Here is a 17,591-nt window from a genome sequence, read left to right as displayed (position 1 = left end):
TTGTTTTCAATTTTGGAAATAAATATTGAAAGATTTTGATCCTTCAGCACCAACTGTCTAATTAGAGAAAAGAACCCTTCAAATACGCAAAATTTGGAGTCAAGTAAAACTAAACCAGGATATAGCATGCCTTACATGACCGGTATTAGAAGGGATTAAAGCATGCTAAACAAAGAAACATCAGCTGGCTATAATGTCTTTTTCTGTATCATTGGTGATAGAGAGAGCTGCTATACACCCATGTTTAACACTGCCCTCTTCCTTTCAAGTCTTTTTCCAGTATAAGACACAACATACTAACATGTTTTGAAGGTGACAGTTACAAAGGAAGGAGGATGAAAACATTAATTCTGTAAACAACAATTAAACCCCTAATTACTCACTAAAGATTCCTAAACTAAACTTCATGGCTGCTAGCTCAGCTGGATATGCGTGAACTGCTTTATGTTACATCTTATGTAGCACTACCACTTTCTGGTGTCAAAGGGTCCTACTATGTTCAGCTCTCTCTCAGCTATGTGGGAGGAAATCTTCGAGAATAAAATGCCAAAAGGCATGGATGGGGAGCTGAAAGTGAAGATTCTTTTCATGAGCTGCATGAATGTAAAATTTCCAAAGACGGGACAGGACCACCACAGTGTGTTGGGTTAGGTTGGTGGGCTTTTCTTCACAACCTGTCTCCCAATCTGGTTTCACGTTCAGCTATGTCATCTCATTTCCATTTTCCAAAAGAAGACCCGATTCGCCTAATTTCAGATAAAAATCAATGAAGCTTTCTCTGTTTTACCTTAGGGATGCTGAATCCTGACATGTTGAGTCTCTTCCAACTACCCAGTGAGTGCAGTCTGTGTGATGTAAAGGAATACGCTACGTGACCTCTCAAGAAGCTGGCACAGACGGATATTAGAGCCCATATGTCTGATTTAATACATGAATCTTTCCCTTGATTAATAATAATATATGGGCTTCGCACATCTTTTTCTCCCCCTGTTTATGCATGGGAACTTTCCGAACCACCAACCAGAACTGGCTCGACTTTGGCCCTTGGGCCAAGTCACCGAGTCCTTAGCCATGGGCAAAGTGTGGCCGAATCTGGTGCTCATTGTCGTGGGAGTTTAAAAAATGAGAAATTATATATATATATATATATATATATATGAAAATGCTTGTGTGCCCTCTTTCTGTATCCCTTCAAAGTTATCGATGGTTACAAATTAAAAATTTTAATTTTTTTTATTTAACGATTAAGGAACTGATTTTAAGTATATTGATATTTTTTTAAAAATGTTTAAATATATTAAAAAATCTGAAAAGAAAAAATTAAAAAAATATGCATGCGGTCAAAATAAACAGTACACTCTGAGAGGCAGAGTAGCACCGCTCATATATATATATATATATATAATATATATAGACCTGGCCATATGCTTGAAATCCATTCGAAAGACGTCGAAAATGATATTTATACAGCTCATTTTACAACTGTTTTACACAAATAAATTTAAAATTACTAATATTTTTATAAAATATCTTATAAAACTAACATTATTTAAAAATATCCCAATTTTAAAAATAATTGTTTAAAGAATTATATAATGAAAAATATTTTAGTTACAAAGGTATTATATAAAAATAAATACATAAATTAATATGGCTTGATGTGGTAAATTAGATTATAAAATTATTTTTATTATAAAATAAATCTAACGAATTATATGAAATTATATTAATTTATGATTTTATTTTATATAATTTTTTTTGTCAATAATAATTCTTATATATATTATAGAAAAATAATATTTATAATTTTAAAGTACCTAAGAACTTTTTTACAAAAAGATTACATATCGAACACTTGAGTACTCTATAAATATATATAATAGACTAATATTACTAATTTTTTAAAATAATATTGAAATAAATCAAGTTAATGAATATAGAGTAAAATCTGAAAATTGTTAATTAAAATAAATAAATTAATTTAAATTGTATAAGTCCATTAATTTTTAAGAGACACAAAGGCACGCAGTGAGCGCGTCAGATGCAGGACGCACAGAGAATCATCATGATGTACGAATACCAGCATGTTATGTTCAAATATGTCTTACGTGGGCGGCTTCAGCCTTCAACCATGAAGTAGAAAGAAAGGAAAAGGTGTTCTCTGAGACACAGACAGAGGGAGGAGAAGAGAAGAGACTGATGGATTGACTATGTGTTGTCCTGTCAAAGAGGTATGATGATTATACGTATTAAAAGCTGACATAAACACATGAAGAAGATCCTAAGCCATCTCAGTCACACGCGCCATTTTCAGTCATTCTCTCGCACGTTTCATTTTGTTGCAACCTCTGCAATTTGAGTTGGAGAACCACCCTGTTTGGTTGAGAGTAGAACCAGAAATTTCTCTCTTACGTGTTGTCCGTCACACTGGAATAATTGCTCCTCCCATGTCTTCTTCCTGCTCAGTTGAAGCAACAGCACGTCAACGAGATAGAACCCTACTTCCTATGCTCTAAAGGAAAACAACGTTGAAAATCAGAACCCAAATCCTGGCCACTTTCCCACTCGTAAGCTTGTTTGAGCAGCTGTTTTATATGATGAGATATTATGGTTTAGAACTTGAAAAATGATTTATTATATTTTATGAAAAATTTTAAAAAAATTATAATAATAAAACCAAATAGAATAAAGCATTTTTACTGTCGCACAACCTCTAGGAAGGGTCAGTGACAGTAGATCTTGTTTTGCAGTCTATTCAACATTGGACAGTGTTCCTACAACCCATTACTAAGGAGTCTCTGCTATATACGTTTTTGGGTTAGCGGGTGCGGCTCATATGTAGCCCTTTCACATTCATTCTGAACTCCAGGAATGGCCTAGTTGCATGCATAAATTTTCTTTCTTTCTTCCCGCCCTCCCTCTTCGGGGATGCATCCAATCTGAAAACCACTTGAATGTCTAAAGATTCAAGCTTCGCAGATTCTTCTCTCAAAATGTTTGTTTTGCGTTTTGATTTGTTATTATTAACTTACGAGCACTTGCAGTTCAGAAAAACATACGCTTCAAGAAAACTTACCGGATAAAAGCATTTTAAAGTAAATGCAAATGCAAATGAAAATGAGATAGCAAGTTTAAACATGGGTTTGAGTTTACCTATTCCAATAAGATTGATCTAAGAAATTGATCTCCTTGGGCATGTGGATGAGTAGAAACAAATTTGTAAGGACTAAGGACTGTTCTGGTCAGATAAAGCCTTTCTAGGAAAGCCGAAGAGCCGGGAAAAGGAAAGACAAATTATTAGCCTAGTTTGATTATACAGTGACGATAAAATAGGAAGAGATGTTTTATTTAATGTTAAATAAAATATTGTTATAATATAATTTTTTAATATTAATTTTATTTTGATATTTTAAAAAATTAAATTATTTATTATATTTTATATAAAAATTATAATAATTAAAAAAAATGAGATTGTTTTATTTTGTGTAACTAGAACAGTTCCTAAATTGCAAGTTTTTAATTTGTCATCAATATTAATCGAGTGATGCTGGGCTGCCGACTGCTACCTAATACAAATTTTATCTTTTTTTAAATATTTTTTAATATATTTAAATATTTTTAAAAATAAAAAAATATTTTTAAAAATAAAAAAATATTTTTAAAAATAAAAAAATATATTAATATGTTAAAAAATAATTTTTTAATTATTAAATAAAAATAAAAAAATTTAAATACATAAACAATCAAAATAAAATAACAATACGAGACAACATATTAATATTTTCCATATTAATTACACCCCATTCTGTGTTTGAACCTTCTCTTTTCCTATAAAAACAAAAAACTTTGAGATACCGAGTTCCCATGCTGCTCCTATTCTTCTGAATTTACGTAACTGAGAGGGTAAAAGATGTGAAGACAGTGGACAGGAGCAGAGACGTTCAAGTCACATTACGAACACTGCTTTCTCTGTTCCCCCTTCTCTCAAATCAGTCACCATTTTTCTGATAAAAATGGCTGACAATTCAAACAGTATTAAGGGAATGAGAGAGATAATTGATTCATGGTTTTTGGGTCCACTGTTGTGCTCTTTTCAACTCTCTGATCCAACTCAACGCATATTTGGAATGTCAATCCTTTCTGACACTCATTTATTTTCCCTCTTCTATTCACCACTATATAAACTACGACCATCTCTTCAACAAAGCATCTCTCGATTCTCTCCTTTTTGCATACATATATCACTTCACAGCACGCCTTCATGTCATTGAACCCAAGAGTCTCTCCAAGCCTGTCTTTTCTTCTTCATCATTCTGTTCGTTTTTGCCTGTCAAACATAAACTCACCTCCACCCGAGAGTTGCGGGAGTGAACACCTCCCCCACAAATGGAAAATGAAGGATGAGGTAGGAGGATGAAGTTACTGATGGTGCTATCCCACTGAGCTATTTTTATTTTTTTTAAAAATAAAATATTTATAATATTTTTCTTGATCTTGCAAGACTTTTTATTTTTTAGATTAATATTATCTTTAATTTTTAATTTATTTTTAATTTTAAACTTTCTTTCCATCCTCATCAATGCTCTCATATTATATGTCTTGGTCTATTCCTCCTGAGCTTTTCGAGTGACACCATCTGATCTGATGTATTCATATCTCTGTATATATGATTCTAATCTTATCTTCTGTGCTGTATTTGAAAGTGATTGTATTTTTCCCTCATTTGAGCAATGTCGTTTTCTTAAAGCAATAATAATGACCCACGAACCAAGCTGGCAATTGCAGCTTCACACGTTCGATGAATTAAGATATGGCAATGAGCTAAAAGGACTTCTTAGTTTCTTGCATTCGCCCGCTAACCACTGCATATAAAAGAAGACAGACGATCTCCATGATTTAGTTGCAGTTGCAGTAATGTTTAGTTTCCATATTTGCAACGTATAAAAGCATGCAGCTAGCGATTAAGGCAATGATAATGAGAGAGAATAAACAGCCAAAATGAGGTGCAGAGCATTAAGAAAGGGCTTGGGTTGTGCAGTTCCACACGTCCAATACCTTTTGTTTAATCGTATTCTGCATTCACAAAGAGAGGGGCATGAGTGTTGACAATATAAGAACTCACTGTAGTTTGTACAATTTCTCCATGCGTAGGTCACTGTTCTGCAATGCATGTTCGATGTTGAAATCCCAGGAAAAAGAAACAATAATGACAGCTAAAATCACTTGACTTTGGGACAAAATGCAGGCCGAATAGTCCAGATCAGTTTTGCAATAGGAAGAAAATAAAAAGATTCGAAAGTCTTTATTTTTCTGGAAGTTCAAAAATTAGCATAAAAAGAGTAAGAAGAATGAATCCTCTAGCTAGTTGCTGACATAATTAATAGATCTACAAGCACAATTATCATCATTTAATTCCAAAGAGTTCCTCATTATTTTATCAGGAGCAAAAAAGAAAAGAGGAGAAACCATGCTTTGGATTTTGGAATGCCAAAAAAAGGGAATGCAGTAAAAGTAAAAAATTTTCATCATCCACCGCCAGAAGTTACATAGTGATTTAAAGCAGTGAGCCATGTTCTTCTGCCCTCAGAAGCCGATCGCCTAAAGCCTGATCTTGAACACCTTCGCAAGTTTCGGTTTACAATGCAGGGAACTAAAGAACGACAAATATCTGGAGCTCCCTTGCAAAGAAAGTTATAGTTAATTCTCATGGACGGGAACCTCTGGCAGCTCAGAGAGCGGAAAGAAGATCCTAGAGGGGAAATTCTGGAGCAACATAGCTCGGGCTTGCAAAATGGGGTCTCTAGTGAAGATGACTCTGGTTCTTCGCCAGAACACGTGCAAAATGTTAGGGACAAACTCGTTCTCGCAATCTCCTTAACAACTGGTCTAGTTGCAGGAAGCTTGACAAATGAAACTATCCCATGCCGGCATAGAGGACATGCTATCGAGCCCGGGGGACCATTAGCAACGTTTGACGTGCAGTTTGTGGAACAAAGGTACAAGGCACACCGTGTGCAGAATTCATGATCACAACCTGCACCATGGGACATGTTATTGTGTCGGTGCTTAATGGATTTATACTAACAGGACTATTATATAGCAGTAGCTCGCAAAGTAGAGATGTTAAGGACTGAGCTTAAAACCACCAGGACCATTGCCGCTGCCTAATCGTCAACTGAACATTATAAACCCTGTTCCTACCATAATATGCCACCACTGCTGCCCTGCAGAACTCACCTCATTGCCTACACCTCATAGTCATGACCGCTTAGAAACATCATCAGGTAACTAGTCTGGCCATCACTATTTACTGTCACCGCCAAATGCCACCGCCGGCAACTTGAACCAAGTAATGTGTGTGCAAAAATACGTGTCCATGTGGTAACAATAGAAAAAATTGAAAGATTCTGCATTTACACTGATGTATTCTTGGCAACCAAAAGAAGCATTAAAGTCAAGGTTCATGCCCAACAGGTAATCAACAAAAACAAGTTTTAGAAATCAACACCATCTTTTCAAATAATTCTACATATCTTGAAATTGGTATATGCTAAGCACATGATCAAAGAAGAGAATTTATTCTAGAAAAAGTTCATTTACCTTCTGCAGCTACTGTGCACTTTCTTTCCAAACAGACGACGCATGGATCATGACATGCGGCTGAAGATTCACCTGTCCTCCATCCACATTCTCTGCGAATGGTGCCCAAAAAGATAAAATGGCAATAAGGTTAACAAGGTTCAACCTTTTTTGACATAATACCATTTTTTCCCACTTGATGGCAGAGTGGAATTTCAACAAAACACAAGAAAAGTGGAAACAAAATAACCTAAGAAAACTTGTGAAATTTGGAGGTGCTTAGCAATGAGGAAATTTTTGATAACTTCACCATGCAAATAGTATAGCATGTCAATTAAATAGTAGGTTTTGCTTCAAACACATCCATGCCTTTGCTTCACACAACAGGTAAATCGGCCTTCTTATAACAAGAGTCTCTAGGAAGCAGATAAAAGCTCTCTGAATGGCAAAAAGGACAACTACTAACATTGTCTCGCTGAATTCAGCATTTAAAGTTGTAATTTAGCTTGGAAAGCATCAGACATTAAGTTATATAGCCTAATATGTTTGTCAAAGGAGGTTATGAACTTATAATGGCTCCAAGATCAAAGTGACAACAACAAAACTAGAAAGGACTCAAACTAACGCGGAGAAAGAACTTTCAAGTAACTAATTGCATATGGTCAATCTAGCCAAAAACAAAATGCAAAATTTTAGTTTCTTCTGCAAACAATTTTTAAGTTGAAATGAATGCAGCCTAGGGATAAAGAATTGAGTTAAGATTCAGACACTCTTTAAATGTCATAGGGAAATATATGCTTAATTGACTTTGAGGCTTGTTATCTTTTACATTAGCAATTGTGATGCAATTCTCATGAATGGCTGTTGAGGTAACTTACAATTATGAAAAACTCAAAGTTCTGAGCATCGACGTGGAAACAAAAGTAATAACTAGTCGGTACCGTACAACCTTTACTCACCTAGCAATTTTGAAAATGCTCATAAGGGGAAGTGACAGATAGGGTGTAGGAAGAATTCGTGCCTGCTCTGCCATCTCGGTTCTAAGAATTTCCTCAAGCCAACTTCTATGCCATGAACGAGCAACCATCAAGGGAGTCCATCTTTGAACAGAAAAGAAACAGGGATATTTAGAAAATTCGAGCAATGATGAGAAAATAACAGAAATAGTGATTAAACCAATGAAAAACGAGCTATCCTCAACTGACTCTCCATGATCCATCCTTTAGAGGGGAGTCGCTGAAAATTGATGTCATTCAGCATGTCACCAATGCATTGAATTACCCATAGACATTTTAACACCAAAAGTTTACAAATTAAGTCTAGAATAAACCAGATTCAATAAGCCTTATCATAAAACTACTGCAAGCACTATAAGAAATCATCACGAGTAAGTCCTGAATAAATGGCATGTCATCACCAGACACTTTATTCATATGCACAACCAATTGAACAACAAATTAATAAAGTCAAAAGTTTTAAAAAACAAAAAATCTTCCCAGTTAAACTAGAATAAAATCATAGGATATATTAGAAGTGACAGGAACTTGTAATGCATACCCATTCACATTTTCAGCAGTCAGACTGGCACCCCTGGCAATTAAAATCTGAACAGAAAGAAAGGAAATTAGAAACTTCAGCATAAATACCAATGGTGTATTCAAATTCAGAGTAAATGAAAACATACTTGACAACATTGTGCATTTCCCCCGCATGCAGCATAATGCAGAGCTGTGCTTCCAGCACCTGCAAAGCCATGAAAAATGTACACTCTTTTAGCACATGTTTATACTATTTTTATAGTTTAATCCATGTACAAGCCTGGAAAAAAGAAAAGGTTAAATGTTTGACTGAGGCACTTAAGGATTAAAATGGGTCAAACTAAACCGATTGTGAGATTGTGTCTGCACCATAGCGGCAAGACAAAATACAAGAGTTTATCCAAGAAGAATCTAGCTTCAAATTTTTTCATCATATGAACAGATTCAAAAATCAGTTATATGACACATGGATGTAGCATCTCCAGAAAACTGCAATTAAAGCAATAGAGGAAAGAAAATGGTCATCAAATGAACTAAAAAGTTCCCATAATCTATTTCAATTAAATGAAACAAAAATGCCATTGTCCTAATTCAATCCTGAGTTCAAATTATTGTTTCAATTGGGTGATAAACCATTACAGATGAAAAAGAAAATCAGAGAAAACCGGGTGCCCGTGTGGGACTCACTGCCAACACCACTGCTGGTGTAAAAATATTTGTTCGCATATTTTAATGACAAAACTTACAGTCTATTAGAGTTGTAATTAGCTTGGGCTGAGTTTAGTTCAAAATTGGATAAAAAATTAAGAACCAGAGGACTTCGCTAGACTCCTGTGAGACATACAATATAGCATTCACTAGACACCCATGAGATGGTCCAGCAAACCTCTACAAAGCAGTTCACTAGACATGCATGAGACCTGCGATCAAGCAAACTAGTCTGGATTTGACTTTTCTAGGCTTCTAAATCCTGTTTCAATCCCGATTGAGCCATACCTTTTTAAACTTAATGATGCACAACTTCTTAGGGTAGCTGGGCATAGTTTCAGAAAATTAGCCCGATTTATTGTGAGAGAAAACACTTCATGAGATCGTGTGCCATCTGAATATTCAATCACAAACAGCAGCACACAACAGATTTTGCAAGCATATTATTTTATAATACGAAAGAGAACCACATTTGATTAAACAAGGAGTGAATAGAAATTATTGACCAAAAAGGCCAAAGCTAAAAGGGTTTACCTATTAGATCGATTGTGGTTCCATCCTCCACAGTGACCTCAGAGACAGATGCCCCCAAGTCCAAGAGCAATTGCACACTCTCGACATGCCCATTCAGTGCTGCCATGTGGAGAGCAGTGATGCCTCCATCAGCAGGCTTATTAATTACATGACAGAGATCACTGTTGCAAGCAACAAAACAAGAAAGTAAATCAAAGGAGTATACTAGTCAGAGAAATTAAAAGTGCTAGAAGGCTTTCAGGTTAAGGTACCTGTCATCAAATTCTAAGATTGATTCTTCACTGTCTGATCTTTTCCTTAATACATTCCAGATACTGGGGATGCTAGGTATATAATCTGCAAGGAGGAGACGAATGCACCGCGAATGACCATTCAAAGCAGCTAAGTGGAGGGCAGTACCCCCATTCAGATAATCCGCTCTGTGAATCTAGATTCCCACAGAGTTGTCAAGATCGTATTGCATTAACCTTCTAAACTACTCAAGGTACTGAAAGATAGGAAGATGACTAGGAATAGAAGTCTTACATTTGCTCCAAAAACAACCAGAATCTGAACGACTTCCCAATGACCATGCTGGCAAGCTTGCATCAAAGCAGTCTGTTCGCAAACATGAAGAACATGCATCTATTAACTCCTCAAAGATTAATTTTTGATATCCAAATAATGTACGTCCTCAAATTAAACAAAATGCCACTTCTGAAATCTGTTTCAAAATCGTAGAGACACTGAAATGACTATATATAATAATCAAACAGAACTAGATCAAACTAGAGGATTCATATTACCTGACCACGATAGTTTCGGAGATTAATATCAACTCCAGACTCGAGTAAGAGACAGACTATCTGAAGACATGGAAAAACGTAATATTAGATCTAAACCTGTTCAATTAAAAAACAAAGGTACAACTTCAGACTCTCTAAGAATAGTTTCCAGCCTAAATTAAGTTATAGAGTACCTCATGGTGGCCCTGAGATGCAGAGTAATGGAGTGGGGAATTACGAACACCGAAAGTTGAGTACCTCGCAAGACGGGGATTATAATCCAACAATGCCTTGGCTTCTTGAAGGTCCCCATCCCTTGCTGCTGAAACTAAGCGCTCCCCCGATGCTGAACATCCGAATGAATTCCCCACTATGCTAAGAAACCCCATGACCCACAAAGATTTTCAAATAAGCCAAACCAAACCAAACGAGATTGCTGCCTAGCTCATGTCCCTTAATCTTCATAAATGGAGGAATACAAAGAACATTGATCCTTAATCCATCAGCAATTTCGCATAAGGAATAAATAGAAACTGAAAAGTAACCCTTAAATCTCTTCACAAAACTTCTTAGTCTTACCAAACTGATAACAACCCATGACAAAGCCTCTCAAGGACAGCAGAAGTATTGGTTGTAACGGTCAGAGTCCCACTAGCATTGATGCTCCCACACACACACAAACACACAGAACTGACTTGTTTCGTCATGCACACATCCTCAATTTTGGGAAAATGAGGAGCAACCCACTCTGAAACTACCCATTAGAAAAATTGACATAGATGTGATTGTTTATAGATTAGTTTAAAAGTCCTCGTAAACGTCGAGAAACCCAACAAACATACAAGTTAAAACAGACAACTTTAAATTCCTTTTCAACAGCGTACTATATTCTTAATCGATCCTAAAATCATCCTTTATACTTTCGCCCCCAAATGGCCACAACGATTCGTGAATATCCCCCAAGAATCCGAATTCCTGACACGCACCTCTACATGATAATCCTGAAAGAATCAAAATCTCCGATGACTGCCAAAATCCCCCTCAACGATTGGTGAATATGTCCCAAGAACCCGAATTTCTTGTACCCACCTGTACATAATCCTAAACGAATCAAAATCCTGCGATACCCACTTCCAAGTTTTCCCTCAAAATAAAAAATCCGTAATAACTATTTATAAAAACACAAAAGCAACAAAAAGATTCAAACTACGCAACACCCACTTCCAAATTCTCAAGCAAAAGTCAGAATATCCCAATACCCAAACCCAGATGTACCTAAAGAATGAAATCTGCTACACCCAGATAAGTAATCTCCTTTGCTGGAGAGAATGATCATAGCAAAGAATTGACCCAAAAAAAGGTGCAAGGCATGATATATATAAAAACCTACATATATGTACAGTCATATGGTTAGCTGAATTTGCCTAAAATAAAAAGGCAAGAGGATCATAAATAAAGAGGATCAGAAGTGCGAGATGTTTAATTGGGGAAACTGACTTTTTGCAGCAACCCCAACCAACATATTGCAACAAAAGCGCGTCTCTCATGATTGGATGATATTAGCCTATTCGACAATGCCAAGGATCCCCCAATCCGTTCATTTTTACCGTTCCAATTTTTTATTTTATTTCTTAGTTTTTTAAAATAATGATTAAGAAAATATTGTTTAATAATATTTTGAATTTTTAAAAAAATATATATTTAAAAGTGTTAAAGAAATAATGTAAATTATTTTTTTAACATTTTTAAATATTTAAAAAAAAATCACAATATTATTAAACAATATTCTTTTAATCACTTCGTAAAAAAAATTAAAAAATAAAATAAAAAATTAAAACGGTAAAAATTAACTGAATCCCCAACGAGATCCTATCATTTTCCTAGCCTGTTAGGCCAGTCACCTGGTAGGTAGTTGGGAGTTGGGTTGTTCCTCTCACTCTCACTCTCACTCTCCTCCCCTTACCCTGCGGAGTAAAAAAGACGACACTGCACGACAAACCAAAAGCGTCGTACCCACGGCTCACTCGTCTTCTCGTCTTCTTTGGGCTTTTCTGGTATATTTGCCGTCTGATCTATCGTACGCGGTACGTGGCAGAGTCATTGTTTTGCAAGATCTCTTTTCTTCATCCTTAACTACAGTGTCATATTTCCCGACTCCTGCGTTTTAGAATGTTTTCGGGAACTTTTCAAGTACCAGATTGTAATGTTATTTCTTAATTTTAAATCTAGTTAGGTTAAAGCACTAAGGGGTTTAAGTTGTGTTTTTCACAAAATAGTTGAGGCGTTCGAGATTTGTAATTTTTTGTAAAATGAGATGGCAGTATTTTTAATTTTAATGTAAAAATTCTATGTGAAGTCATTTTTATACACTCTTTTGTGCACTTCAGTAATATGATTGGTTATGTGTTAAAATCAATCATAAATAAGAGAGAAGTTTTGATGTTACATAAATCCCGAAATCAAAATTCTTACAAAAATTATATATTCTATGAAAATTAATCTTGACAATAAGGTCTAGTTTGGTTATATAGATAAAATTATTTTGTTTCATCTCATATAATTATTATAATTTTTTTAAATTTTCACATAAAATATAATAAACAATTCAACTATTTTAAATCATAAAATAAAAATTATATTAAAAAATTATATTTTAACAATATTTTATTCAATTTTTAATTTTTATCTTATCTCATCTCATTCATGTAACAAAAAATAATTGTTTCAAATTGTATGTCATAACATAAAAGTATATAACTAGTGTCTAAAATGAGGAAATCCTGCTTAAATTATCCAAAACATATATGTCATATAAGTATTTTGGTGAGTGAAACATTGAATAAAAAGAGGCATCTATACCAGCAATTACTAAATTTACTAAAGCATCAGCAAAGCTATTTTCTTCTCTATAATTGTGAATTAATTCAAAAGAAAACAAAGGATGAATATTAAGAGAATGTTTGGCAAGTAAGATGAGAATTTTGAGTTGAGATGAAAGTTTAAAATATTATTTTTGAATATTATTATTGTTTTGAAATTTGAAAAAGTTGAATTGAAATTTAAAAAAAGTTAAATTATTTATTAAATTTTGTGTGAAAATTTAAAAAAATTGTAATGATGAGATGAAAATTTTAAACTAAGATATTTTTATCAAACCTACCTTAAGTATTTCGCTCCATATTTTAAAATATTTTCAAGGAGGTTCTTGTTTTTCGTTAAACCGATTCATAGAAAGTAAAGATCAATAGTCTCAACTACTAATTCTAAAATTATTAACTTTGATATTTTTCCGTTGTAAGTAAATATTTTAAAATACAATTAAAGTACCTTTCTCTTAAAAAAAACATAACATAAAAATGGATGAAGAAATAGAAAACCCAAAAATAATCCTTGCTAGTTAGCTTTATCATGTTCCTAATAACTATTTCAACGCCAACATGAACTTAGAATAATGAATTACAAGAAAGAGGTGTCCTTGATCAAGTACACGAATTATATATAAATGTCAACCAAAGGCCAACATGCTAAAGCATGATGATGATGAGCTGAAATATATATTAGGTGTTTTCTATATAATATGCCGGTGGGCTGCGTGGCGGGGTTATGACATGGGGAATCTTCGCGTATTCTATGTTAAAATTTTATTCTTCATGAAATCAAGATGGGGATCATGACTAATATTATAAGCACTGTAGAATTGCAATGGCCTTTTATTTAAATAAGAATTTTGTTATATACAAGTAAAGTCACATATTAATCTGTATATTAATATTAATTTATTCATATTTAAAATTTAAATTAATACTATTTTTAATAAAATTTATTTTTTAATTAATCACATTAAATTTATGCATATATTAATATGCAGTTATCTTATAATTAAATTTTTCCTTTAAACAAAGCTACGTGGACAACGCTTCACACATTAATTAATATCATATTAGCTGGTTGTTGCCGTACGTATATACTCACTCTACCGACGCTGGAATGAACAGATAGTTAAGAACTATTCAGCAAAAAAAAAAAATATAAAAAAGAAGATAATTAAGAACTATAATTGGAAAACGATGGACAGGTAGCAGAGGAAACCAAAAATTAAGCAAATAGTGCTGATCTTATTTCTCTGATTGATGATTGCAGAACTTGTTCACCACAAACATGTACGTTCGATTGCCAGCTCTGGAACTAATGCTCACAAGAAAATGACGAACTTATTAATTCGGCTCTCAAGATAACGAGGTGATGCAACAAGCTAGATGCATGGCATGCATGATCTTTTGGCTGGGCATGCAATGTATAGAGTCTGGAAGTTGAGGGTTGAGAATCTGAGATATGGAAAGAATAATTGGCCCTCAAGGTGATCAGAATATATAATTACTTTTTTTGCTCTCTCTTTACAATATTTTAGACAAAAATAAAATAAAATAAAATAAAAAAGAAAAAGAAAAAAGAAGAAGAAGAAGAAGAAGAAGAAAACCTTAATGTGACAATATGGCCGGCCACTTCTCTAATTTTTCCATTACTTTGAATAAAGTTTAAAATGCCATCTTCGATCGGCTTTCAAGCATGAGTACAAAGTGGACCCTTAACTTTTTTTGGCCGGCAAGTTGAACCAATTAAGTTTATCATCTAAAATGATTCATTTTCCATAAATATCTTATACCTGATCTTATGAGCTTGTTTTGGGTTAGATGTCAAATTATAACTTATTACTTCTTAACAGAATTACAGGATGGAAGGATGACCCAAAGCCAGCCCCATATGCATGGAAAACTCGAAACAATATCCTATATATGGAACTAATTCCCATCCCAGGGAGTCGAAGTACTTGAAACTTTCACTTCATTGACCTTGTTAATTAGAATATTATATATATTAGAATATTTCTATATTTAAAATATATTTATGCTATTCTAGTATGTATGATAATATGACTTATTCTCTATCATATATATTTACTTTATTGTGTAAATCAACCAGTATCATTCATTATTCTAATTTTCTCATAGCTTTTTTTAAGAGAGAACGTGGAGTAAGTTTGAAATAGTTATACGGTTTTCAAATCATATTTTGCACCATTAGTCATCTAATTAGGGATTTCAACCAAAACGTGTACCAATCAGATGACACACAAGTTAAAACTATCACCTAAAAATTATGAACATCAAATACCCACATCAACCCGTAGCCAAAAAAAAAATTAAAAATGGTGCAAGAAAGGAGATGCTTTCATATTCAAACAACTATCAATAGTCTACAAATAAAAAGCTAGCATTTTTGTAAAGCAACGAGCGTAGATGAAGGGGGAGAGAGAAACAAAATCGTTGTAGAGATACCTGTGGTGATAGAAGGTATACCCAAGAGTCTCGCTCGAGAACGTCAACCTCTTATACAATTTGCAATCGGTTATGGTATTTTTTTCGATAGTAACGATGGAGGAATAGAGCTTGTATGGGGAGGAAACAATGACCGTAGCTTTCACAGAAGGAAAATGAAGTGGATGTGTTAGGATTCAGGACGCGATCGACAATGGAGGTAGATTTCCAGCCATGTGTATCAAGTTGGTCACCTGGGCATTGAAGGTAAGAAAAATCGGCAAGAATGTTGAAGCGGAGAAGGGGCTACTTGGTAACAGAGTGAGGTATGATTTCAGAGAAAAAAATAGAAGTATTTTGTGTAAGTTGGCGCTAAGATATTAGCAACGATAATAACCCGTTGCAAGAAATTTTTTTCTTATTTATAAGAAAACAATTGTTGTAAAAAATAAAGTTAGTGACCACTAGCATTAAATCACATATTCTCATGAAAAGATTGCAATGAGATAAAAATCGCTGCAACTCACCTATTGCAACAATTTTAATTACAACAAAATAAAAATCATTACAAAAAACCTAATTTCTTGTAGCGTGAACAGCCATCTCCGGCCTTCTACCATCGTTGTTATTGAGATGCCGTTGGAAACTTTTTTGAACGCGTCCACTTGTGCTGTTGTGCTCCTAATGCAGACTCATGTCTCTCTAGCTTCAGGCCTGGCCTCATTCTCCAATAAATACAGACATATATATGATGTAGTAAATTAGTACTACAATTGAGAATAGTAACAATATAGCTAGCCCTCGCTGTCTTTCTCCCTCCTCTGCTCTATTCTCTATATATTTTTCTACCGATCTCAATTTATAACTAATTACGCTTTAAAAGAAAGATAACAAAAATAATTCTGCCTTATTTTTTCTTAAGAATATAAGAAAAAATAAATGAAAAGTACTGTCAACAGTACTTCACAAGTATATATGATACCTGCCATCATATCAGGCGCGCACGTTTTTTACCCGTGAAAAAATGATATCCTTTTGCTAGCATGAGCACCTCCCGGTCATTGATTGCCCATCATTCTGCGTTTGAAGTTGCATAAAAGAGAAGCAAGTTCAGTCCAATTGTGTTTTAGCCAAGAAATTAAATGAACTAGATCTACTTACTTTCCGTTTTTAAATCGTGCTTTTTTTAATGTTTATTCCTTTGGGTTTTAGAGGTAAATTACATATTGAGGTTTGAATTTTGACGTGAAGACATATAACACGTCGTCATCATCTGGGTTTTTAATTTATAAGCTTAAATATTACTTATAAGCATAAAGGGTATAATGGAGAAATGTTGATGGAAGGCTATCCTTTTTTTTTTTTTTTCATGATATCATTATTGTTGAGAAATCTCTTCCATTGTGAGAATTGTTAATGATAGATGCAAAAATTTCATCACAAAATAATAATAATAATAGAAACTTGAAAAGTAATTGGATCGAGTAATGGGCAGCGGGCCGGGTTCATTAATTAATTATTAAGTAAATGTCGGTTAGGGCCCGATGGATCGATTTCAATCTAATCTCGACATTTAAATCAGAAAAAAGAAAGAGCCCACCTATTTATTGATCAGTATTTACGTTTAAATGAAGATTTTTTTTTTTATAAAGAAAATTATAAATTTTAAAACATAATCATATATAAATTATAAAAATATAGAGTAGTATCTTTTCACCATTTGCCTAACTAAAACTTAATGTTGATTAGGTTTGCCTCATGAATTAATTAATGAGGTAATTACTTTCGCATTGTCAGTCGTTAAAGCATGCGTCACATGAGTTTGAACTTAGGCTTCCTTTAGCCCTTTAGTTCTTGAAAGAGGTGATCGTTATGAAGTCTTAGCTAGCACAATCAATCAATAGGAGTGAAAAAAAAAAGAGTACATGGGTCAAAACATGGATGAGAGATCTCAATTTTCTTCTCAAATCGAAAGGTATTGTATCCCGCTCTAGTGTTACCATCTTGAACACCTTCTATTTTCTTATCCTCACGATATTAGATCTAGAAGACCTATCTTAGCCAAATGGATTCATTCTCCTCTTGGTATGTTTAAGCTAAACATAGATGGCGCTTCCAAATGCAACACTGGTCCTGTAGGCTGTGGGTCGGGG

General features: G+C 34.1%; 1 protein-coding gene across 3 annotated transcripts; it reads right to left on the bottom strand.

Annotated features, from left to right (window-relative positions):
* Positions 1 to 5,279: 5,279 nt before the first annotated feature.
* On the bottom strand, positions 5,280 to 11,614 carry LOC122318472 (probable E3 ubiquitin-protein ligase XBOS32). 3 transcript variants are annotated; one of them, XM_043135843.1, is made up of 11 exons: positions 10,703 to 11,614; positions 10,318 to 10,582; positions 10,145 to 10,204; positions 9,885 to 9,956; positions 9,611 to 9,786; positions 9,360 to 9,520; positions 8,264 to 8,322; positions 8,137 to 8,183; positions 7,539 to 7,679; positions 6,601 to 6,692; positions 5,280 to 6,034 (listed from the first exon to the last, which is right to left on the bottom strand). In XM_043135843.1, the coding sequence occupies exons 2-11, from the start codon at positions 10,510 to 10,512 to the stop codon at positions 5,526 to 5,528; spliced, it is 1,512 nt and encodes a 503-aa protein (XP_042991777.1). In that variant the 5' UTR covers positions 10,513 to 10,582; positions 10,703 to 11,614; the 3' UTR covers positions 5,280 to 5,525. The 3 variants fall into 3 exon arrangements, with proteins under 3 accessions (XP_042991777.1, XP_042991778.1, XP_042991779.1); XM_043135844.1 differs by having other exon boundaries at positions 10,318 to 11,212; positions 11,399 to 11,614; XM_043135845.1 differs by having other exon boundaries at positions 7,539 to 7,643; positions 10,318 to 11,614.
* Between the last annotated feature and the right edge of the window lie 5,977 nt (positions 11,615 to 17,591).

Source organism: Carya illinoinensis, chromosome 8 (genome assembly GCF_018687715.1).
Source record: "Carya illinoinensis cultivar Pawnee chromosome 8, C.illinoinensisPawnee_v1, whole genome shotgun sequence".
NCBI lineage: Eukaryota > Viridiplantae > Streptophyta > Magnoliopsida > Fagales > Juglandaceae > Carya > Carya illinoinensis.
Note: the sequence above shows the minus strand (reverse complement) of the source record. Positions and strands in the feature narration are given on the sequence as shown.

Coding starts and splice junctions, on each gene's coding strand:
- LOC122318472 (XM_043135843.1), bottom strand. CDS start 10,512: ATGGGGTTTCTTAGCATAGTGGGGAATTCATTCGGATGTTCAGCATCG. Junction 9,521..9,610: donor ATCTTAGAATTTGATGACAG/GTACCTTAACCT, acceptor TGCTTGCAACAG/TGATCTCTGTCATGTAATTA. Junction 8,184..8,263: donor GAAATGCACAATGTTGTCAA/GTATGTTTTCAT, acceptor CTTTCTGTTCAG/ATTTTAATTGCCAGGGGTGC.